At 39.8% G+C, this 26435-nt stretch overlaps 1 protein-coding gene across 2 annotated transcripts in view; it reads left to right on the top strand.

Annotated features, from left to right (window-relative positions):
• The window catches only part of LOC115370001 (transmembrane protein 87A), a 228921-nt gene that overhangs the window by 126819 nt on the left and 75667 nt on the right, over positions 1-26435 (top strand). For both annotated transcript variants that reach the window (XM_030066776.1, XM_030066778.1), the window contains 2 exons: positions 48-231; positions 24116-24215. In XM_030066776.1, coding sequence (XP_029922636.1) covers positions 48-231; positions 24116-24215 — 284 coding nt within the window. The remainder of the gene's footprint in view (positions 1-47; positions 232-24115; positions 24216-26435) is intronic.

Raw genomic sequence — 26435 nt, 5'->3', positions numbered from 1 at the left:
CCCTCCCTCCCTCTCTTTCTCTGTCTCTCTCTGTCTGTCTCTCTCAGTTCTACATGGTGATGTGCATTGTGTATGTCTTGCTGGCGGTGTTGTGGTTGGTTCTGTTGGCATGTTACTGGAGGGATCTGCTGAGGATCCAGTTCTGGATTGGAGGTGTCATCTTCCTGGGGATGTTGGAGAAAGCTGTTTACTACGCTGAGTTCCAGAGTATCAGATACAATGGCTTATCAGGTAGGTAAACAGACACATATTACACATAGGTTCTTTTTCTTTTAAATATTTTTGTGGAAGTACCAATAGGATTTATACAGAAAAGAATACAGGCTTGCATTATCCTTCAGCTTTGTCAACCAACATAAAATAACACAAAGTACACCACCCTACCCTCCTTTGGAAGACTCTGTCTTTGTTAGCAATCTTGTATCAGAGTCTTTCCATATGCAAAATATTACCTAATTCCCTAAGCCACTGGTGGAATTGGGGGCTGGCCTCTGCTTTCCAGAATAACACGCCGGGCCAACAAAGCGCAGAGGGAAATCGCTTGCCCCTCATAGGTTGTTATGGAAGAAGACAGAACAGGTAAGACGAGAGGGGGTGGACTCTGTGTGTATATCAGTGATGCTTGGTGCACAGGTGCAGTCAGAGTGGATGGAAAATGTTCACCTGACGTTGAGTTTTTACTGCTGAGATGTCGGCCATATTACCTGCCTAGAGAATTCACCAGTGTGTTTGTTGCTGCTGTTTACATTCCACCGGATGCAAATTGAAAAAATGCACTCCAGGAATTGTATGAGGTCATCAGCAGTCACATGACAAAACGGCCAGATGCTGTTATTGTTGCTGGGGATTTTAATCAAACGGACCTCAGAACTGTTTTGCTTAAATTCCACCAGCACGTCCACATCTCCACCAGAGGAAACAACACAAGAAGACAAAGAAGCTTACAACACTGCCAGAGCAAAACTGAAAGCTGGCATCAAGGAGGCAAAGAGAAGGCATCAGCAGAGACTGGAGAGAGACCTCAACACCAACAACAGCAAAGACTTGTGGCAGGCGGACAAAAGTGTTACAGGCTACAAAAGCAGGAGCGCTCCCATCATGTGTGAGGCCATGTTACCAGATGAGCTAAACACATTTTATGCTCGCTTTGATCTCCTCAACAGAGAGAGTCAGCTGTAAAGTCTACTTTGCCTCCAGAAGACCGGCCACTGTCGGTATCCACAGTGGATGTGAGGAAAGTCCTTCTGAAATTGAATACGAATAAAGCTGCTGGACCTGATAACATCCCTGGCCGTGTACTAAAAACATGTGCCAACCTGCTAGTAGATGTCATTACTGACATTTTCAACATATCACTGTCACAGGAGACTGTTCCCACCTGCTTCAAGACAGCCACCATCATTCCTGTGCTTATAAACTCTGCAGTGTCTGATCTAAATGACTACCGCCCTGTGGCACTCACACCCATCCTGATGAAGTGCTTTGAAAAACTGGTTCTCCAGCGCATAAAGATCAACATCCCTGCCAGTCTGGACCCTCAGCAGTTTGCATTCAGAACCAACAGATCCACAGAGGATGCCATCTCCACTGCTGTCCACTCAGTCTTCACTCACCTTGAGAAAAGCAACGCCTACATCAGAATGCTTTTTCACTGATTCTTGGGAATTTGGATAAAACAGCTTTTAATTTTGAAAAAAAAAACAAAAAAAAAGTGAGTTAAATTACAAAATCTGAAGGTATATCATTATAGGCCAAGGTCTTGGCTGTTCAGCAATGTACCGGTGCAACCTCCTCATTTTGCATTTTTTTCATAAAATAGGTGTTTTTCCAGTTATTACGCTACTTTGTTTTTGTCCACACCGTCACCATGTTTTTTTTTTATTTGAAAAACATATTTTTGTATTAAAAGAGACTAGGGGCCCTATCTTGCGCCAGACTCCCTAAACCCGCTATTTGCGGATTTAGGATTTAGGAAGAGGCGTTCCCCCGTAAAAGTTGCTATCTTGTGCACCTCCCGCTATCCGCAAAACACCTCCGCTACCCGCTATATTATGCATAGGTGTGTTTTGGGCGTTACGCCAGTTAAACCAATCAGTGTGCCAGGTGCCATTGCCTTTAAGGGCAGGATGCGCTATCCTAAATCCTAAATCCTAAACCCGCGATGGAGAGAGGGAGGTAGATTTTCTCAGGGGTTCTACTGAGGCTAAAGCAAGTTGGCTTTATATACATATTATATATTATATTATAGGCGAGTCAATTCGGGAGGTGGAGCCACATGTGTCCAAGTGGACATGTCACAAGGTTGTACTGATTGAGTAAAATCCCCGGGTCACACCACACACACACAAGAGGCAGAGGTGGAACTATGTGTAAACTAATTTATTGACAAGGTAGATCGGGCAAATAAAATATTAAAAATAAAAATATAGCACAGCTGCTGGCTTATGATAAAACAATAAAACGTGCTGGCGTAAGTGTCCAATTAAAACAGTCTTTCCTCTAAACAGTCTGTATGAGTAATATACTCAGTCCATTCCGGCGGCGTCCCGGTATCAGTCCGACCGTGTGTGTGGCGAGGCTCCGTCGGGGCGCGCATTGAAGCTGCCTGGGCGCGCTCTCGTAACAGCCCAAACTTTAGGGATAGCGGATAGCAGGTGGTCCTGACCACCCGCTATCCGCTATCCCTAAAGTGTGTGCGCAAGATAGCAACTTTAGGGATAGCGCATGAAACACGCCCACGACGCACCTCCAGGCGCAAATGATGCAGTCGGCATAACGGATAGCGGGTAGCGGGTGGCGCAAGATACCGTTTAGGGATAGCGGAAGCTCCTAAATCCGCAATTTGCGGGTAGCGGGTCGTGGCAGCGGATAGCGGGTGGCACAAGATAGGGCCCTATTACTTCAGTAACTTAACAGCACCAAAAAGACATATTTTAAGCATATTCATTTAAAACAAATATAACTGCCTCTGACGGTGGTGACACTAATCTGACGGTGGTGACAGTGGCCTCATTAAAACATACATTTCCAAAATTTATACCACTCAAGTCAATGGCTTCTTGCTTAACAACTTTATTTAATTATTTGGTACAAAAAATAAGAATCCTGAGCACTGTGATAAGCATTTTTCAGACTTCAATTATCACCGTCAGACAGAAAACCTGACGGTGGTGACAAAAACCTGCTCTTTCACATAAGCATGAGTTGTTCACATTAGCCATCTTGTTTCCCTCCTGTTGCTACCTACATCAGACCTCTTCTTAAAAAGTATACATTTATTCTATAATCTAATCTAATATTTCTTATACAAAAGTGACAGTGTTGACATGTTATGGTTGTGACAGTAGCAGTGTCCAAAAATATGAAGAGATTTAAGAGAAAACAGAAAACTTACAGGAGCCTAAGTGGTCTTGAAGCATGCAGTAGAGCTGGTGGTTTGAAAAGGGGTCCTCAGGAATGCAATTGACCTTGTAATATTTTTTATTGTTATTTTTTAAATAAATATCTGACGGTGGTGATGAATATGTGGGACACATTTTGAGTAACCACAAAATAATAGTAAATATTGTTCAAAACTCATCGTTTGTAGTTTTTAATACATATTATGATGTACTCTTTCATGTGGTAAATATATTATTCAATGAAATTATTACTTTTTGTTGTTTTAATCAAGTTGAAATGATTATCTCCTATCCGAGGACATCTGGTTTTGTAGGCCATGGGCCAACATATAATCATTAAATTAATAAAAATTAAAAATAAACCTATAAAAGAACCTTACAAATGTGCAAAGGACCCCCTGATTATGCCCTTGATTCTTTTTATTCATTAAAATGTTGTAAATTTCCAACAGAAATAGCATTTTTCTTAGTGGGACATGATTTATCCAAATTCCCAAGAATCAGTGTTTTGTTGATTTCAGCTCAGCTTTCAACACAATCTCCCCTGTTGTTGATTTTATATGTTCTTATATATACTGTCTTCTGTGATGTCTGTATTGTACTGTATTTTATGTTTTTATGTGTTTTATGTGTTTTATGTTTTTATTTTACTGTACAGCACTTTGGACCTCTGTGGTTACTTTAAAGCGCTTTATAAATAAAGTTGGATTGGATTGGATTGAAGCTGATTGGAAAACTGAACACTCTGGGCATCAGTACCACTCTCTGCAACTGGATACTGGACTTCCTCACAAACAGACCCCAGTCAGTTCGGATTGGCAGTCTGTCCTCCTCCACTCTAGTGCTCAACACCGGAGCCTCCCAGGGCTGTGTGCTCAGCTACCTCCTGTTCACGCTGTACGAGTACACTGTATGGAGAGAACTCTACTGTGAAGTTTGCGGATGACACCACCATCATCGGCCGGATCTCCAACAATGATGAGTTTTCATATCGGGAAGAAATCAACCATCTTGCAGAATGTTGCACAGAAAATAACTTACTGCTCAATGCTAGCAAAACCAAAGAGCTGATAGTTGATTTTCGAAAAAAGGAGGCAAAGACACACAACCCTGTTGACATCAATGAAGCTGAGGTGGGGAAAGTGAGCAGTTTTAAGTTCCTGGAAATCAGCACAACAGAGAACCTGTCATGGACCTCACATATCTCTGCCCTGGTTAAAAAAAAAAAGCTCAGAAACAGCTGTATTTCTTAAGGAAACTTAAGAAAGCAAAATTCCTATGCCAAGTTCTTGTCAGCTTCTACAAAGGAGCGATTGAAAGCATCCTGACTGGAAACATCACAAACTGGCATGGGATGTGCACGGCCCAGGACAGGAAGACTCTGCAACGAGTAATTAAAACTGCCCAAAACATCATTGGCACCCATCTACCAAGCATCAGTGATATCGGGGAGGTGAGGTGCCTGCGCAGAGCCAAAAGGATCCTAAAAGACAACACCCACCCCAGCCACAGTCTGTTCACCCTGCTGCTGTCAGGCAAAAGATACAGAAGTATGCGCTGCCGTACCACCAGACTACAGAGCAGCTTCTTCCCGCAGGCTGTGAGACTATAATGCACCATCTGCACTCCTCCATGTTTAATATATATTTTTTTATATATACAATCAATTAATCAATCAAGAGGGAACCACATTTTAATTTCATTATACAACCTGTTGTATAATGACAAATAAACCTCCTTGTATCCTTGTAAGAATCATCACTGAACCAAAAAGGGCTAAGAGTGGATCAGGTGAAATGGTCTTATGGAAGGCATTTGATATGTTGTTAAAGATAAGAGACCAGAAAGAAGTCAGGTTTGGACAAGACCAATTTGTTGTTTGCATTTATCACATAGGGAGGAAATGCTTGGGTATATGCCATGGAGCCTGGCTTTGGAATAGTGGAGTCTGTGGACTACCTTAAATTGAATCAAGGAGTGTCTGGCGTTGATGGAGCTACTGTGAATTCTATCAAGAATTGGTCTTGGATAGATGGTAGGGCATTACACCAGAAAGAAAGTGCATTTAAATTAGCGGCCCAATTGTATAGTTTAAAGTGGGGAAGGCCAAATCCGCCAACAGCCCTCCCCTTCCACAGATGTTTTTTAGAAATTCTAGCTAATTTTTTGTTCCAGATGAAGGAAGAAATAATAGAGCCCAACATCTTAAAATAATACAGGGGGATAAAGACAGGAATGTTTTGAAAAATGTATAAAAATCTGGGGAGGACCACCATTTTTGTGGCATTGATGTAACCCACCATAGAGATTGGCAATGTGTACCAGAATTGAATATTCTGTTTTAACTGTTGTATCTTGGGTTCCCAGTTGCAATTCAGGAGTTTACCATATTTATAGCAATAACACCCAATAGATGGTAGGCCATAGGGATGAGTGAGTACACCACTATCTGTATCTGTATCTGTATCTGTATCTGTATCTGTTTAACCACCTTCATTATCCGTATCCGTATGCGAGAATGGACAGGGCCTAAACCGGAAGTGGGTGTGGTTTGACTGGAAATGGGTGGGGCTTAACCAGTATGTTGTTTTAAGCCTGAAACTGATACGGGTTGATCAGAATTTGCTATAGTTATTGTTTATTGGAAAACTCTTTACAGAACAGCCTCAAAATTGAGCTTCAGTTCAATGTTTTTGATCACAATTGTAAATGAACTATCTACAGAACAATTTTTTTATGAACACAGAACATTAATATTCTTAAGTGCATCAGTGAATACAACACAGGCAGTAGGCAATTATGAAGTACTAGAGAGAGAGAGAGAGTGTGTGTGTGTGTATATATCCTGTATATATATATATGTGTGTGTGTGTGTGTGTGTATATGTGTATGTATATATATATATATATATATATATATATATTTATATATATATATACACTACTCACAAAAAGTTAGGGATATTCGGCTTTCGGGTGAAATTTCAGGATGAAGCTAAAATGCATTATAACCTTTACAGGTGAACTTAATGTGACCTTCTGTAAACTTTTGAATGCACATGTCCAACTGTTCAATGTTTCAGTACAAGTTGCTGTTCTCTAACAAGGAGTTTAACGGCAAAATTCACATCAGGTGTTTGATCCATGAATCGACCAATAAATTTCCTGGTTCAGTTAGAATTGGTATTTAAACAGTCCTCCTCATCATGCTGTTCACATTTTGACATCATGAGACCAAGACGACACCTAACAATTGATCAGCAGTACCTCGCCATTGCGAGGCTTCGAACAGGATGTTCTCAGACGGAAGTGGCCACTGAGCTTAGAGTGTCACAGAGTGTCATCAGCAGGTTGCAACAGAGATACAGAGAGACTGGAAGAATCACAGAAAGGCATAGAAGTGGACATCCTTTGGCCACATCCCACACTGATGACTGCTTCATTGTGAACAGTGCCCTGCGGAACCGGATGATGAATGCCACTCAACTCCAGGCACGTTTAAGGGAGGTGAGAGGCACCCAAGTGTCACGTCAGACCATTCAAAACCGTTTACATCAGCATGGTCTGCATGCTAGACGACCTGCAAGGGTACCTGACCACACCACCAGGCACAGGTGTAATCGTCTTGCATGGGCCAGGGAGCATGTACGCTGGACGAGAGACCAGTGGGCCTCAGTGCTGTTCTCTGATGAAAGCTGATTCATGTTGAGCAGAAATGATGGCCACCAACGATGTTGGAGACGTCAAGGAGAGCCCTATGCATCAGCCACTGTTGTCACCAGAGGAGCCTTTGGTGGTGGTGGTGTTACTGTGTGGGCAGGTGTGTCTGGTCAGTACAGAACTGCTCTACACTTTGTGACAAGCCCATACTACCTGAATAACATCATTAATCCAGTCATTGTGCCCCTGCATGAACAACACAGGCCTAATTTCATCTTCATGGACGACAATGCTCCAGCTCATCGAGGTCGTATCATTAGGGAACGGCTACTGGAGACTGGGGTACCTCAGATGGAGTGGCCTGCACTTTCTCCAGACCTGAATCCCATAGAAAACCTATGGGATCAGCTGAGTCGCCGTGTAGAGGCTCAGAGCTCTGTATCTCAGAACCTCAATGTCCTGAGGGCCGCCCTTCAAGAAGAGTGGGATGCCATGCCTCAGCAGACAATAACTCAACTTGTGAACAGCATGAGACGTCGTTGTCAAGCTGTAAAGAGGGAGTTTAAGCAAAGGTGGATTGTGCGGCGGCTACTGCAACCGGAAATGGATCTCTCCCGACGGTCTTGCCATAGCTGTCAAATCCATAGTAGTCATTAAGCAAACTGCCGCGGCAGCGTTTTCCTCAGCGTCAACGCTGTGCAGTTTTATTAATTAAAAGTGTTACACTCATAGTGAATGCTTTCAAGTTTTTTTGCTATTCAAATGTAGGCTATTGTCATTATGCCAAGTGCAGGTAGAGAGCAAAACGGAAAGATGTGTGCATTTCGGACAATAATAATATATTAATAATAATAATTAATTATTGATAATTAAGCACACGTGACCTGCATGCCGTGCAAAAACGCATTTAATTTCAGAAATACAAGGAAAACTATTCAACTGACACGCCTATATCACGTGTTGTAGCGACTATGTGAGAATGATCCTTTCGCCGTTGTAGATCAGGTTACTACAGCAGACAATGCCAGCACGACGGCTGAAGTCTCGATCAGCAGAGCGCAGATCCATTTCCATTTGCCGTAGCCGCCGCACAATCCGACGTTGCTTGAACTCCCTATTGATGCTCAAGGGCACATGACAAGTTATTGAAACACTGACATTTTTTGTTGTGGTATATCCACCACTGTTGTTGGCTTTTGTTTCAAGAAATTGTTTGAGATGAGGAAATCACCAGTGTATGCTTCTATTTAAATGCCCTACTTTCATGATATAATATCACTGTAGCGTGAACTTTTTACATTTTCCATAAATTTCACCCAAAAGCCAAATATCCCTAACTTTTTGTGAGTAGTGTATATATATATATAAATGTATAGCTTAATTTGTAATATTTATACTATATATATACTATATTTTTTGTGAACTACAGTGAGAAAGTGTCAGACTCTCAGTGCATGCAGCCAAAATAAAATAAGAATAACAATGTAGTTTGTGTGTTCAGTTAATGTATGTGTGTAAGTGGTGTGTGTGTGTTAACACTGTGACTCTGCACCACGTCTGGTATGAGCAAAGTTTTCCAACTGACTTTACATGCAAAACCAGCCAGTAAGAGCGAGCAGATGGTTAAAAAAAAAAAAAAAAAAGCCGTGTGTCGGCAGCGAGAGACACAACGCGAGTCGCATTCAACCTGTCTGCTCAAAAGCAGTACGTCTGTTACCAGCCAAGTTTAGCAAAAACTCTACTGACTCTACTGATTACAAACCGAGGGAAGAGCGAGCTGAAAAAAAAACCTGAAGCTACTGAAGAGAGAGACGTGAGCTGTCACACCTGAGTGATTGACAGCTGAGGTTGTCCTGTGTGTGTGTGTGTGAGTGGGGCACACGGCATAGGGGAGGGGCGCTGTGTGTGACTGGCCTATCACACAACGTGGACACAGTCAGCCACCCAATGAGGATTTTCATTCATCACGAGCACGGATATTGACTCATATTACTCGGATCATGCTCGTACTCGGCAAAAGTGCTTTATCCGTACCGGATACTCGCTTCAGCCAAGTATCTGATGAATTCTGGACCAAAGCAAAAATATTGTAAAGTTGTCAGCATGTATTTCCATTCAGTGTAATCAAAAAACACAACGAGGAGTCACGTGGAACCGCCGACCAGGATGGCCGCCTAAAATAATCTCCCGAAAAATCACCCAACTTCATCCTAATTAGATGGAAATTTCCGCTACATAAAGAACAACACTGAGTGAAAAGGTAAATAAGCATTGTGCAAATAGTTTAACCCATCTTTAAAATCGTGTGAGTAAACCACAGAGATGGCAACGTCCAAGCCACGGTCGGCTAAACAAGGCATTAGCTATGCTAAAATAGCTAGCGGCGCACCAGCGGAAAATAGCACACCAGCTATGGCTACGAACGCCCTGACGGAGCTTCAAGCAACTCTACAAAAGGCCATGCAGGAGATGTCTCAAGTTAGCGATATACTAAAGGACCTGCAATCTAATGTTTCATCAGTCAAGTCATCTCAAGCTAAAATGGAGACCGATGTTACTGCCATATATGAGAGACTTGACCAAGCTGACGCGCGGATCATGGATCTGGAGGTAGAAAACGCACGGCTATCTAAAGAAATACAACAGAGGGCTAAACAACATGAAGACCTGCAGAGAGCCGTGCAGGATGCGGCTAACAGAGACAGACGCCTCAACCTCCGTTTGGTGGGCCTTAAGGAGAAGCTGGAGATAGGGGCGCCGCGGGAATACGTGAGACGGGTTATCTCAGAAACCCTGGGAATACACCTGGCCGAAAGTGAGCTTCAGCGAGTGCACCGCTCCCTCGCACCGACGCCCGACGAGGGACACCCGCCGAGACCCATTATCATGCGCTTTCACAGCTATCTGGAACGGGAACGAGTGCTGAACGCGGCAAGGAGGAGATACCAGGAGAAAAGAGAGATTAAGTGGCAAGGCTGCAACATTTCGTTTTTTCCTGACATGACCAAGGACGTAGTGGAGAAAAGGAGAAAGTTTTCTGAGGTCAGGAAGAAGCTCCATGAGATGGATGTGCGTTTTACACTGGCCTACCCTGCGGTGATACGCTTCACATGGAAAGGACGGAGGGTGAGTTTCGAGGATCATCGTAAAGCCATGGAACTCATCACAAAAGAGACAGTACAAGAATGATTTCGGAGGCTATGTTAAAAGATGGGGAAACAATCTTACCTCAGTTACACCCCATGCCTTAATAAACACTCCATAATGATGGCAAGGCAGTAGACTTTTGTTTGAACTATGGATAGACACTTGTTGAACATGCAGCTGAACAGAGGCTGAGTTTGAGGCAGATAGCTTTTATTTGAAGGTTTACCATGGTACGACTGTTCATATGTTTGACACTATCAAATTGAACAAGACATATTGTACACCTGTTTTGGTTATGATTATTGGACATTTTAATTGAAGGTAAACCATAGAGAGCTGACAAAGACATATATCCATAGCATTTGTCGGACAAACCTATTTATTTTTATTTCTTCCTGATTTTATGATTTATGAAGCTAAAATTTCTTTATGTTTAACTGCCTGGAGATAATAAGGTCAAAGCAGGGGGAATGCAATACTGCAAATTGTATTGTAGTGTAAAACAAGATTTGAGCAGAGGGGATTGGGGAGGTTAAAGGGGGCAGTCCTTGTAAGCGCTACACGGTCGAGTTATAGGGAGGGCTCTTCTTACTGGAGAGTGGAAGATTAGAGGGAAAAGGGGAAGGACTTGATTTGATGTTCCTATTAATGTTCATGTTTGTGTTTTGTTATTTTTTCAGAGTTAGGTTTTCTTGTTGCAATAATCAGTTAAGACTCTGTGCAGTAGTTTATTGCACAGGGAAGAGAATTAATGTATGGTTTCGTTGGACAGCACAGACACATCCTCAAGATTGGGTTAGATTTGTCATTCTTTCATTACATAAGTAAATACATACATATGTAAAAATGCTAATATGATATATGGCTAGGTACGTAAGGATAATTTCTTGGAATATAAATGGAGTAAAAGACCCAGTTAAAAGGAGGAAATGTTTAAGTTATCTCAAATCTCGACAGACTGATGTGGCATTTATCCAAGAAACTCATTTAATTGATTCAGAGGTGGTTAAACTTAAGAGAGATTGGGTTGGGCAGGTATTCCATAGCTCATTCAGTAGTAAAAAACGTGGTGTGGCAATCTTGGTACATAAGAAACTAAATTTTGTATTATTGAAACAACATAAAGATGAAGAAGGGAGGCTTATTTGTGTGGAGGCCATGGTCAATGGAATGAAGTTAAATCTATGTAATATATATGCCCCCAATACAGAGGATGCTCATTTTTTCCATCAAGTGAATAAGATACTAGGGGGCATTATTGAAGGGCATACAGTGATAGGAGGGGACTTTAACCAAATTCAGGATAATGTACTAGACAGAACAACCTATAATAAAAACATCCCTAAGGACAGACTAGCAATACAACTACTTATGAAGGATGTAGGTTTAGTGGACATCTGGAGATTAACCAACCCTAGAGAGAAGGAATACACGTTTTACTCTCATAAGCATAAATCACACTCAAGAATAGATTATTTTTTGGTGTCTAAGAGTTTGATTGAATCTATTGTGGAATGCAAAATTGGTGTTATTGCCCTGACAGATCACGCAACAGTGGAACTTTGTCTGGCAGCAGAAACAGACATGGTTAAAAGAAATAGGTGGAGGCTTAATACATCTCTATTTCAAGACCCCATATTTGATAAATTATTGTCTCAGGACCTCAAAAACTTTTTTGAAATTAATGTAGGCTCTACAGAAAAAATTGGTACAGTGTGGGAGGCGTCTAAGGCGTTTATAAGAGGTAAAATCATAGCTTACTCCAGTAAAAAGAAAAGGGAAAGCACAGAGAGAGTGACAAAATTGGAATCTCAGCTCAAGGAAAAAGAAAAACAATTGGCAAATAGTTATAGTGACTTATTACTTAAACAAGTGTGTGCTCTAAAATTTGAGTTAAATGAGATTTACAACAAAAAGCTGAATATGCTCTATTCAGACTGAAAACAAACTTTTACGAAAATGGGGAAAAATCGGGCAAACTACTTGCCAGACAGCTTAAAAAGAAAGAAGCTGGATATGTCATTCCTGGTATCAAAAATGAAAAGGGAGAGGTTGTCACAAATATAAAAGATATTAATCAGGTGTTTAAAAATTTTTATTCAAAACTTTATACTTCAGAAATAGTTTCAGACCCTGATAAGTTGAATGCTTTTTTCTCATAAATCAAACTTAATAAAATATCTTTAGATCAAGTGGAGAAATTAGACTCCCCCATTTTAGAATCAGAGGTTAGAGCAGCTATTAAATCCATGAAAACAGGAAAATCTCCGGGATTAGATGGCTTCCCAGTGGAGTATTACAAAAAACATTTAGATTTACTGGCACCTATTTTAACTGAAGTATATTGGGAAGCAATCTCATGTGGGCAACTTCCAAATACATTTAATGAGGCCCTAATATCATTAATCCTTAAAAAGGATAAGGATCCACTAGACCCAGGTAGTTTTCGGCCTGTCAGCTTAGTCAATGTAGACTGTAAAGTGCTTACTAAGGTCCTGGCAATGAGGCTGGAGAATATACTACCTGGTGTTATCCATGAAGACCAAGTGGGATTTGTGAAAGGGAGGTCATCCTCAGATAACATTAGACGACTGATACATCTTATATGGATGAGTCATAACAAAAACACCCCAGTAGCAGCCTTCTCCCTTGATGCGGAGAAGGCATTTGATAGGGTGGAGTGGAGGTTTTTAATTCATGTTCTCAACTCTTTCGGTTTTGGACCGGGGTTTATCAGCTGGATTAAAGTTATTTATAAGGAACCAAGAGCATCAGTCCTCACCAATGGACAAATGTCCCCTTTTTTTCCTATTGCAAGAGGGACAAAGCAAGGGGATCCGCTTTCGCTTTTACTGTTTACTCTATTCTTAGAACCTCTGGCTATAGCAATAAGGGCAGAATCAGGAATAAAAGGAGTGAGGGCAGGGGGTAGAGAACACAAATTATTTTTATATGCGGATGACATTCTTTGGCTATCCTCAGATCCGGCCTCATCAGTTCCTATTATTCTGGACATAATTGAAAATTTTTCACAGATATCTGGTTATAAAATTAACTGGCGTAAGTCCGAGGTTATGCCTGTGTCCAGGGTGTGTCACCCAGCAGCAGTCAGTAAATTCCAATTCAGATGGATACCCTCAGGAATGAAGTATCTTGGAATAGGACTATGTGCAGATATGAATAATATAATACAGATTAATATGTCTCCACTTCTTCAGAAAATAAAAAATAACTTGGATAAGTGGAAATCAATCAATCTCACCCTTTGGGGGAAAATAAATACCATTAAAATGATAGTCGCTCCTCAGTTTAATTTCATATCAATGATGATACCGGTGACAATTCCTATAGGATTTTTTAAGCAGTACAATCAGATAATTAAGGAATATTTATGGAATGGAAAGAAACCCAGAATCAATATGCCTAAACTCCATGATCCAAGAAAAAAAGGAGGTCTAGCCTTACCCAATGTGGAACTTTATAATATTGCGTTTGAAATGGCAAAACTAGCCAAGCACTGGACCGGCTGGGGTGCACACCTTGGATGGATGCAAATAGAAAAAGAACTCACAGCCCCATTCAAACCAATTGAGGCTTTGTCACAGAAGGATATGAGAAGTTTGACTGGGGAGGAGACTAATCCAATCATGCAGCATTCCAGAATAGTTTGGGCAAAGGTACATAGGATACTTGGGATATCTCAATACAAACAAGAGTACTCCTCTATTTGGAATAATCCATCTGTTAAAATAGGAAAAAAAACCATTTTGTGGAAATCCTGGCTGGAAAGGAATTTGAGTAAGATTGGAGACCTATATAAGGATAGAGTGTTCTTATCATTTCAAGAGATGAGTGAACATCGCAATCTGAGAGAAAGAGGGGATTTTTGGAGATACCTACAGTTAAGAAGTAGCATTGGAGCCACAGGCTTCAAACCAGACGAAGGTGAAAATGTGGTGAAATTATTTTTTGACTTACCTAGATCCGCCCACTCAGCCTCAGTATTTTATAACATGGTTGCAGATGCTAAATGTGGGAGATATGAAAATCTAAGACTAATTTGGCAACAGGACCTAAATTCTAGTATCGGAGAAGGTACATGGAAAGACATAATAACAAATATGGGATGGTCCATTAGGGATGTACGGGGTAAATTTACACATTATAAGATCATTCACAGATATTAATACACACCAGTAAGACTTTATAAAATGGGATTGATACAGAACAACATATGTTGGAAATGTAAGGTAAAGACAGGTACCTTCTTACACTCATTGTGGGAATGCTCTTTAGTGTTTCCGTTCTGGAAAGAGGTTATTGGAAAAATGAGTGAATGGCTTGGAAAATCTTTACCAGAATCTCCCCAACTTTGTTTACTGGGAGATAGGTCAGAATTACCACCTGGAATATCTAAAGCAGAGTTTGGTTTAGCATTGACAGGATTCATTACTGCAGCTAGAATTATTCTGCGCCACTGGAAAAGTATGTCTTGACCAGAAATTAATGACTGGGTTAAGTTGATGACTGATAATGCCTCCTTTGAATTGATGATAGCTAGGTTAAATGATAACAAAGGGAAATTTTACCAGATCTGGGATCGTTTTTTGAAATACATAAAGGTTTGAAATAGATGCCAATAATATGTAAGGGGAAGAAGACTGATTTGTGTGGAGTCTTGGGTTGAGGGTTTGTGTGACATTGTTTAGTATTACAGGATGTGCTGTATTGTTTTTGTTTGTTTTTTTGGGGGGGTTTCTCTCCCATTTCACTTGTGACTTGTTTGTTTGTTTGTTTTTTCTCTTATTTTCATTGTTATTATTATTATTATATTTTTTCCCTATGTATGCTTTACTTGTAGGGAGTTAATTAATGAAAAAATTAAATAAAAACTTGAATGACAAAAAAAAAAACACAACGAAATTTTGTTTAGCAGCAATTCTTGTAGCAGCAACAACCATAGAGTGGTATTAAGTGGTATTAAGTGGTATAAAGTAGAACTATTTTTCTTAATTCAGAATGCTGGTAAAACATTGACAGCCAATCAGATTTCATTTCTAAGAGAGAAAGAAGCAGCTTTCAATTTAAGGTTTTCTTTATAGTTTATCCTCTAAAGATGAATGGGGTTTTTACTGTTGTCGTCACTTACTTGTCCAGTAAAAAGAAATACACAGACACAGAGTAAAGACACAAAAGCATTACATAGAATAAATCAATTGTTTCTGTGATTTTCTTGCCATTTATTTATAGTTGGTATTGCTAGTAGCATTCATGGAATATTGGGGTTAATATTCTTTAATGTAATGTTAATATTCTTTAATGTAACATTTACCTAAAGTGTGAGTTGCACGGAGCCCTCCATTCCAGGTTTTTGTCGTTTTGTGTATTTTAATGTCACGTACAATTATAAGGTTTCAATGAATGATCATTTTCATTGTCAATTCCCGTGTCAATTAATTATTTTGATTAATCGATGAATCGTTTGGTGTAGAAAGAGTCAAAAAAAAAAAGTCTGATGGGAATTGATCAGACCTCAAAGCAGTGTCTTAAAATTGCTTCCTTTATCTTACCACAGACAAAAAAAAAAAATCCTTCAAAGTATTAATTTCATCATAACATTAACATAGAAAAATCTCCAGCATCTTAGCGAAGCTGGAATCAGACCGTTTTTGGTGTTTCTACTTGATAAATGACAAAAATTATTTATTGAGTTATCCAGAGGTTTTCAACTGGTGGTTTGTGGTCCATGATTTAAAAAAATAATAATGTTAAGCACATTTCCATTTATTGCATTTATTACTTCTTTTTGTGATCATTCAAATTCATTCAACAAATATCTAAAATTAAGAAAAGTAAAGGTGACTTCTCTGGCAGTGTCCATCTGGTCCATGGGAGCTTCTGCTAATGTTGGACTGTGTCATCTGGTTCACTATTTTAAAATTGCTAGAATCCAGCCGTGCCTCAAAAAACCCTTCCTTGATCAGGCAAGATTATAGGTGGAGAGAATTATAGGCAATCTCCACACTTTCAAACCATTTTTATCCAAAGTCCTTGAAAAATATCACCGTGGACCAACTGATGAACCTGATTGAAAGTGACAATATTTTTGACAAATTTCAGTCTGGCTTTTCACTTCACTTCACTTCACTTCATTGTCAGACTAGTCTGACATTTGTCTTGCACTTTGGTAGCTTCATTTACAAACATTTAACATGACATTATACATTTAACATGACATTATACAAAAAGAACACATAATAACCAAAGACAATATTCATAGCCCTTCAATGTGCATTTGAATGGGTATTAAGCACTGTGTTTAATTTTAGGATTGACTGATGCAAAAAAGAGTGCTTCAGTCTAACCTTATGAAATTGTGGAACTCGGTATCTTCGTTTTGATGGTAACAATTTATATTCACTGTTCAGGACGTGGTTGGGGTTCAAAACAATGTTGTTAGCCAGCCTTAACATGTTATTGTGGTAGGCTGACTAATAAAGTTCCACAAGTGGCTGACCCACAATCTTAGAGCAAATTTTAATTCAATTAATTTCATATTTAATTTAATTTAATTTTAACTTAACAAACACTTGTACCATGTTGTATTGCAGTACTGTATAGACCCTCCAGAAAAACGCGATTATGCGATCGCATGAATTCCCGCATAAATGACCCAAATGTCGCTGATTATGCGGGGGTCAAATATTTTCCAAAAGGGCGCATAATCCCCGCAATAATCGCAAATTCCCGCAGAAAATATGCAAAATATGCGGTTCTCGCTTGATTTCACAATTTCCGCATTTTTCCACATAAAATGAGAAAAATATAACTAAAATAAATAAATGGAGTTGTGATGTTAATTTATATGCGACGCCCCACCCGACGTCATCAGCTCGCACATTCACAGCACAAGACAACACAACACGAGCTAATGGAAGAACGGCGCCCACAGGAGAGAGAAAAGATGATATTGCACTGAACAGGGTTCCCACAAATGGTGCAATAAGGCTCTTAAACTATTTAGACCTATAGGTTTGGCTCATTGAGAGCTGTTATTTTTAGAGTTTAAACTGTTTTTGAAAACATTGTAGCAGATGGTTTGTTCTATCGCAATTTATACCTCAGCTGGGGTCCGTTTCACAAAGCAGGTTTAGTGAAAACTCTGAGTCTGTTAACCCTGAAATGAGGGAAACTCTGAGTTTTCCGTTTCACAAAAAGAGGTAACTCAAAGCAGAGAAAGAGGGGTAACTCTAGCCTGTTTCACAGAGGGAGGTAACTTAAGCTCTCGGTCAGTTACCGCAGTAACAGACTCCATGAAACTAACCTGGTTGGGACCAGGTTTTTCTCATGTGTCCGCCCTCTTTCAGCCACACACGGTATTTAACATCCCTCATTCATTCAGTCAGCAGGCGAGTTTTGGCGTGGCATATTAGTTCTGCCGTCCGTTATTTAAAAAAAATAATTAAAAAAAAAAAAAAAACAGTCAGTAGGCCTTTATTAGAAGTCCATTAGTAGTTAGGTGGCGACTTTTTTCACGAACATGGCATGTCCTTTCCACAACGATCATGTGGATGAAGGTGCAGTGTTACTGCGCAAAGAATTAAATATTCGTCGGGAGATGGTTACAAGACAGTGCATAGATGTTTTACCCCAGCGGGATTGCACCTAAATGAAATAAATTAATAGGCTACCATTCAAGCAGTTTTCCCCTGTAATATTATTGTGCTTGCAACGGACTACATTTAAACTTACGGATTGACCCGAGCAGCAATGTTCTCCCACGCCAGTGGCAAAGGAGAGGGAGATGTTCAGACTCGCTGTATGAATGCATTAAGATTTCCAATTCAACAGGGGTGAAAAACGCAGCCCGACGCTTCCCCGTTGCCATGGTGACTCGTCAAATCGGGGCTCCATTGACGCTGTCTTTTTATGTCTGTGGTGCACGCGCTTAACTCCAGGTGAAACTACTCCAAGTTGATAAAACTAACTCAAATCAGCTGATCTGGATCTGAAAACTCAGTGTTTCCTATCTCAGAGTAGCCTAGATCAACTCAGAATTCGGGGTAAGACCAGTTTTTTCACACGCTGTTGGTCCTGCTCAAGGCTGCCTGTGTTACTTAAAAGAGATATTAAGGCCATATCATCAGTGTTTTAAAATATATTGATTTGGTGTGTTTGAGCGACAATCGTCAGTGTAGAGAGTAAAAAGTAAAGCTGAACTCACACAGCCTTGGGGGGCCCCAACATTGGTGGTGATGGCAGACAACAGAGTTTTATTTACCTTTACAATCTGGACTCTGTTAGTGAGAAAGGAAGCATACCAGTGAATCAGATAGGGATTGAGTTCCTCCTGGACCATTTTTAACAACAAAATATCAACTCTAATAGTATTAAATGCTGACAAGAAATCCAGAAAGAGGGCTCTTGCATAGTTGTTTGGTTTATCTAAACAGCGTCTTCTGTTCCACATCCCTGCTTATATGCGAACTGATACGGATCAAGTTTGTATTTTATTTTACAGACAAGATGTTGAAGCAGAATTCTCTCTAGGGATTTCATAATTACTGAAGTAAGAGCTATTGGTCTAAAATCTTTTTGCTCTTTTGGACACAGGACTTTGGGTAGTGGTTTAATGTGTGAAGTTTTCCATGACAGTGGGACAGTGTAGGTGTCGATAGAAGCCTGAAATATGGGTTGCCACACCGGAGCAAGCTTACCTGCATAATTTTTCAGAAGAGAAGCGCTGCACTCATCTCGACCAGTGGCCTTTTTGGTGTTTATCCGCTGAAAGGTTTTCCTAACCTCTTCAGTGGTGATGATAATTCTGTCTGAGGGGGCTGGTATGATAGTCTCAAGTATTTCCTTACACTTAATGGAATTATTTAAGGATTCATATCTGGCAAAAATAAGTGTTTAAGTCATTGGCAAAAGAAAATTCATTATCCATCATAATAGGTTTAGATGGAGATAACATCTAACATCATGATAAGATAATTACTGATAAGAGGGAAGTGGTCCAAGGCTTCAGTAGTTTTTTTGTGAATATTGGGCCCAAACTGGCTAGTGAGATAAAACCTCCACAAGAGGGAGGTATTGAAAAATATCTCGGCGAAAGAAATCCAGCCACAATGTTCCTGAGCAATTCAGATAGAAATGAAATTATAGATCTAGTTCGTAATTTCAAAAGTAAAACATCATTAGATTGCCATGGAATAGACACGACACTAATTAAGCAAGTGATTGACACCATTGTGGACCCCCTTACATACATATGTAATTTTTCTTTTAATACAGGTTGTTTTCCACATAAAATGAAATTAGCTAAAGTGATTCCTATATACAAATCCGGAGATAGAAAACTGTTCACCAACTACAGACCAGTATCATTGCTTCCCCAGTTCTCTAAAATACTAGAGAAACTTTTTGTTGTTCGTTTGGACAGCTTCATCGAAAAGCACGGGTTGCTCATGGAAAGCCAGTACGGCTTCAGAACAAGCAGATCAACAGCAATGGCCTTGATGGAACTGGTGGAAGGGTTAACAAGTGCTATAGATGAAAAGAAGTATGCAGTGGGAATATTCATAGATCTTAAGAAAGCATTTGATACCATCGACCATGATATTTTGCTAAAGAAATTGGAGCGATATGGGATCAGAGGAGTAGGACTGAATTGGCTAAAAAGCTATATTGAACACAGATATCAGTTTGTTCAGATGGGTGTCACTAGGTTTACTCTTTCACACATCACATCCAACATCACACATCACATCCAAAAATATATGATTTTTGGAAAAAAGAATAAACATCTGGAAATGCCACTTGATTTAATAATTGATGGTGTCAAGCTGGAAAGAGTATCTGAGAACACATTTTTAGGAGTCATCATTGACCACAACTTGAGCTGGAAGCCTCACGTTAAACATGTTAGATCCAAACTGTCACGCACAATTGGAATTTTATGTAAAACAAGACATATGCTTAATTATAAATCATTATATATGTTGTACTGTACACTTGTACTTCCATACTTGACTTACTGTGCTGAAGTTTGGGGAAATACTTATAAAAGCACCCTCCAAACAATATGCATCATGCAGAAGCGTGCATTAAGAATTGTGCATAATGTGGGGTTTTATGATCATACAAATTTCCTCAAATCAAGAGTATTGAAATTTTCAGATCTTGTGGATTGTAAACTACACAAATTTTGTACAAAGCAAAGCACAACCTACTTCCAAGAAATATACAAAAAATGTTTGGAGAAAAAGAGGGAGGCTGTAACTTAAGAGGGAGAGGGAAGTTAAAACAGCCGTTTGCTCGTACCACACTGAAAAGTATGTGCATATCTGTTTGCGGAGTGAAGCTTTGGAATAGCTTACCCAATAATATCAAAGAGAGTAAAAATGTTGCCCATTTAAAAACAATGTTTAAAAATAAGATATTTGATAAATATAAAATAGAAAATGCTGATAACAGCAAATGATCAAAATCATAAAAAAAAAAAATTACAGATGCCTTATAATTTATTCTTTGTTAAAATTGAGAGTTTTGGCCTTTTGTTTAGTGTGTGTTTTGGATACTGGTTTCATAACAAAAAAAAAAAAAAAAGAGTATCTACAGTACAGGCCAAAAGTTTGGACACACCTTCTCATTCAATGCGTTTTCTTTATTTTCATGACTATTTACATTGTAGATTCTCACTGAAGGCATCAAAACCATGAATGAACACATGTGGAGTTATGTAATTAACAAAAAAAGGTGAAATAACTGAAAACATGTTTTATATTCTAGTTTCTTCAAAATAGCCACCCTTTGCTCTGATTACTGCTTTGCACACTCTTGGCATTCTCTCGATGAGCTTCAAGAGGTAGTCAGGTAGTCACCTGAAATGGTGAAAAGAAAACGCATTGAATGAGAAGGTGTGTCCAAACTTTTGGCCTGTACTGTATGTCGGTATGTATGCTTCTTGTATGACAGCTAGCAGGTACTGTATGCATACACTAATCACAAAAAGTTAGGGATATTTGGCTTTTGGGTGAAATTTATGGAAAATATAAAAAGTTCACGCTACAGTGATATTATATTATGAAAGTAGGGCATTTAAGTAGAAGCATACACTGGTGATTTCCTCATCTCAAACAATTTCTTGAAACAAAAGCCAACAACAGTGGTGGATATACCACAACAAAAATGTCAGTGTCAATAACTTGTCATGTGCCCTTGAGCATCAATTACAGCTTGACAACGACGTCTCATGCTGTTCACAAGTCGACTTATTGTCTGCTGAGGCATGGCATCCCACTCTTCTTGAAGGGTGGCCCTCAGGACATTGAGGTTCTGGGGTACAGAGCTCCGAGCCTCTACACGGCGTTTGAGCTGAAGCATCAAACACCTAATGTGAATTTTGCCGTTAAACTCCTTGTTAGAGAACAGCAACTTGTGCAAAAAGTACTGAAACATTGAACAGTTGGACATGTGCATTCAAAGGTTTACAGAAGGTCACATTAAGTTCACCTGTAAAGGTTATAATGCATTTTAGGTTCATCCTGAAATTTCACCCGAAAGCCGAATATCCCTAACTTTTTGTGAGTAGTGTATATGTGCACTCAGGTACACACTTATGCATGTATGTAAATGTAAAAAGTAGAATTATTATGTTATCTGTGCTTTGTTTGCTTATTCTTATTAAGGATTTCGGGATGAAACAAATGAAACTGATTGCAAGGGTTCGGCAGCCATAAGCTTTTGCTTCAGCCGAAAACCCTTTTCGACCAGCCATATTCATTCTCTTTAATTCTTTAATTATGTTTAATTTGTTGTGCTGCTGTGATCGAAAATAAACATATTCATTCATTCCTGTCATAGATTTCATGGTATTCCACACCTTGTTGGGGTTATTAGCGTTAAAGGCATCCTCCAGAAGCTTTCTATGTGTTGATTTTGCTTCTTTTAATCTGATTTTCAACTCTTTTTGTTTTTTTTAAGTGCACCAAGGTTTTTATTTTTTAAAGCCTCTTTCTTTGAATTCATAACTTTTTTTTATATATCCTTAGTCATATATGATTTGTTGTTTGGAAAAAAAAAATAATTTCCTTTGTAGGGACAACTAGGTGTACACAAAAATTAATATAATCATTTATCACTGTAGTCATTTCATCTAATGAACCCTGCTGAAAGATTTCCCAGTTTGTTAGATCAAAACATGCTTTCAATTGTTCCTACTTTCATTTGTCCATGTCCTGTTTCTTCTCTGGTTTACTTCTTTTAAGTTTGGTCTTATACACTGGAATCATGTGCACAACATTATGATCGGAATTCAGAATAGGTGGTCTGCATTTAGACACAGAGGCACCTTTAACGTTTATAAAACATTTGTCCAGGATATAATCTTTTCTAGTCTGATGCCTCACGTACTGTTCAAACCCAGGTGACACATTCTCCAGGTGACACTGGTTCAGGTCCCCTAGCACTATTGCCGGTGCATCGGGGTAGTGGAGTTGAAGCTTGTGAACGCAGTCGGCTATGGTGCTAGCCGCCAGTGACGCTTTACCATTGGGAGGTGCATATACAACAAACAGCAAAAGACTCCCAAATTCTCTTGGCAAAGAAAAAGGTCTTAACGTCATGCCGAGAAGTTCTACATTGGGATCGCAGGTTTTATATTTTACTGAGTGTGATCAGCACCATAGATCTCTAGTTTTTCTCGAGTCTGCGTCCCTGTCTGCTTGCACCAGAGTGTATCCAGGAACTTCAAAAAGAGAGTCAGGCATTGTGGATTGCAGCCAGCTTTCCGTGAACCATAATAATGATGCCTCACGGAATTCATTACAGTACCTTGTGTATGTCCGTATCGCATCCATTTTATTGTTCAGTGAGCGCAGGTTTGTGAAGACAATGGAGGGGAGCGATGGCCATTTAAATCTCCGCCGTAGACGGTTCCAAATACCTCCTCTTCTTCCTCGTTTCTTTCTCCTATACGTCCTGATCAGCTCCTGAGGGATGTCATCCAACATTGAACGGTAGATGTGGCTCGATGTCATCTCGTGAGTCAGCTCAGGTTGTAGCTCCAGCAAAGCCTCTCAGCTGTACGAGCGGGCGAGCCTCAACTCCACGCCGCCCCTTTGCATGATGCCGTTCAGGTGTGTTGTTGGGAGATGCACCGATAGACATGGTCCAAAGAAGCCAATAATCCACAAAATCAGAAGCATGGTTTTCAAGGTACTCATCTCACTCTTCACTCACACGGAGACTATTTCATAAATCACAACAACGTAAACAAAGAAAAAATAGCCGAAATATAAAACAAAACGGAGCACACCAAGGTGCAGTGCAGCAGCTGAGCAGCGCACCTGCAGACTTAAGCCACAAGCACACTACTGAGACATTATTATGCATGCAGATAAAGGTGAATTTTCTATCCTTATTTTATTTATTTTTCTTTGCTTGATAGATTAGGACATTGAGTTGGCATTTCTGGCAAATCATAAAACTGGCTTCTTGTTTGAATTTATTATTACATGTCTCTGTTAGCTCCCCTGCTGTGTGGAGTACCTCAGGGGTCTGTCCTTGGCCTGATCCTCTTCTCACTATACATGCTGGACTATTTAAAGCAGCTTCTTAAGACTAATTTTTATAGGCAAGCCATTCCATATCTCTACTGAAGATCTCTGGAAAGACTCGATCAATATGTCTTCATCTTAACATATATTTTTATCTATTTGTATTGATTTTCTGGTTGTATAAAGCACTTTGTAACTTTGTCTTTTAAAAAGTGCTGTATAAATAAAGCTTAACTTACTTGTTTCACTTAATTGTTTCACCTCTATATAAATGTAATATTCTGCCTCCTCCTGTAGTTTCCTATATTTTGATGTCATGTATAATAACCCTTTGTTGTGTGTCCTCTAGTGCAGGGGGCGGTGGTGTTCGCCGAGGTGCTTTCTGCAGTGAAGAGGACTCTTGCACGGGTGTTGGTCATCATTGCCAGTCTCGGATACGGTATCGTCAAGTAAGTCAAGAGTTTCCTGTTGGATTTCATGATTTAATGAAATATGATGAAGAACAGACTGAGGTCTATTGGGGCCAGAAAGGAAATGTTACTCCTCCCCTCAGATCACTGTGTCATATGGATGCTCTGTGTTGTTAAACTCTTTGTCTAACTTAGGGTTGGGTACCATTGACTTTTGAACCAATACCACCATCAGTAGCTGGAATTCGGTGCCTGTGCCCTACTGTACCTTTTCTTGATACTTTACTGTCTCTGAAATGACAAAAATGTAAGTTCAGTCAAACTTCGAACTTCTCAATTTCACCATTGTTATACATTTAGAATATTTTGTTGCAACTGTTGTCACTGTAAGTTGCAGCTTTTGTAACTAAGTTTCACTTAAATTGAAATGTTTTCTTTCCTGTTATCTTAAAGGGACAAGCTACCCTGACACTCCCACAAAAACATAAAAAATGGTGAAAAAATCCAGATCCAGTCCATCCAGATCCATGGAGAGGAATGCCGCTTCATTCCTCTTGTTGGTTCTTTTGCTTTTTTGTGCCTTTGCACACCACTATCTGTTTGCTTTTTCTTTTTGTTGCATTTTTTTTTGGTTGTTGCCAGCACACTGGGCAGCAAATACAGCCACTGTATTGTGACAAACTGATTATCCATCCATCCATCCATCTTCTGCCGCTTATCTGGGGCCGGGTCGCGGGGGCAGCAGTCTAAGCAGGGACGCCCAGACTTCCCTCTCCCCAGACACTTCCGCCAGTGTCTGGGGAGAGGGCCACCTTTTTCCGGTCGAGAACCATGGCCTTGGACTTGGAGGTGCTGATTCTCACAAACTGATTGCATTGCTTGTATACATTCCCGGCAACACCCACCTAGTCACTGATTCATCCTGGTTCACGCCTCTATTTAGTTCCATGGTATATCAGTCATTCAGTTTTTTGAGGAAGAGGAGCAGAAGGAAAGAAAGAAGTACAAGTGCATGTCATTTAGTTTAAAGTGAAGTTGTTAATTTCTTAACACTGTGATTCATCTGACTTTGTTTGATCCATCCACCGCCCGGCTACCTTCAGTAACCATCATACTCCTACATTGCTCAGTATCCACTCTTCTCAGCTGTTTACACAGAAGTAGCTCATTCATCCACAACCCAGCAGAAAAACCCAGACTAGAACCACTGACTGATTGGACTGACTTGACTGACACCCCTTAGTTTAAAAAACAAAACCAAAAAAATTGCTTGTTATTCTTCCATGCATAAAAATGGTACTGGAGCAGGAATAAGTATCATATGAAACTAGATAATCAACAGAATACATTGGTGTCAAGTATGCCATACTAGTTTGTTGGCAAGTGGGCTAAATGTAGCTTCAAACTGAGGCTAAATTCTGGCCTATATGTCCCTATATAAAATGACCTATTTTGACAGGTCGTGGAATCAGAACTTCATTTCTCTTTGTCTCTCCTCGATGCTGTTATGTCTGCATGTTCAATTCAGTTAAATTCAGTGCAAACAGCTTCCTGCTAGGATCAATTTGTATGGAGCAGCATGTACATAAAATACATAAATAAAACACAGTGACATTGAGACAGCAATAAATTGTGTATAAGAGCTGAAATATGAAGTAAAGTCAAAAATAAGTACTAGTGTTAAGCAGACTGATAAACAGACTGAATCAAAACATATAAAGTATCAGTCTACTAAAAGGATAAAGCCTCAATCTGGTAAAAATATAAAAGATTGGAATGAGAGATATAAGAAGAACCTGAGTAGCATTTTGAAATGTGATTGCAGAGGGGATGAACGATTAATGTTTCATGGTAGTAATGGTTAGACAGGCGCTGACACACCTGGCAACATGTCCGAGCCAGCTGAGCAAACTGAGATACACATGAAAGCTGAGTTACTCTCTTCACTCAAAATGGAAACAGCTGGTCTTTTCCAAACAGAGCTTAAGAGTGCACTGGCTGTGTAATTTGGCATGATTAAGTCGGAGCTACAAGTGATCGAGACGGAAATCGCAAATAACACCACAGTGTTATGCTCTGACTTGGAAACAATCAAAACAACAGTGTTGGACGTGGAACGAGGCCTCTCCGCCTGCTCAGATGATATAACATCATTGCAGAACACCGTAAACAAGCTCGAGAGAAATGTGGAGAGTGTGCAGGAAAAGTGCTTGGACATGGAAGGCAGAATGAGGTGGTCAAATATTCGCATATTGAATG

The sequence above is a fragment of the Myripristis murdjan genome, chromosome 13 (genome assembly GCF_902150065.1).
Source record: "Myripristis murdjan chromosome 13, fMyrMur1.1, whole genome shotgun sequence".
NCBI classification, from domain to species: Eukaryota; Metazoa; Chordata; class Actinopteri; order Holocentriformes; family Holocentridae; genus Myripristis; species Myripristis murdjan.
This window is presented reverse-complemented; position numbering and strand designations above follow the sequence as displayed.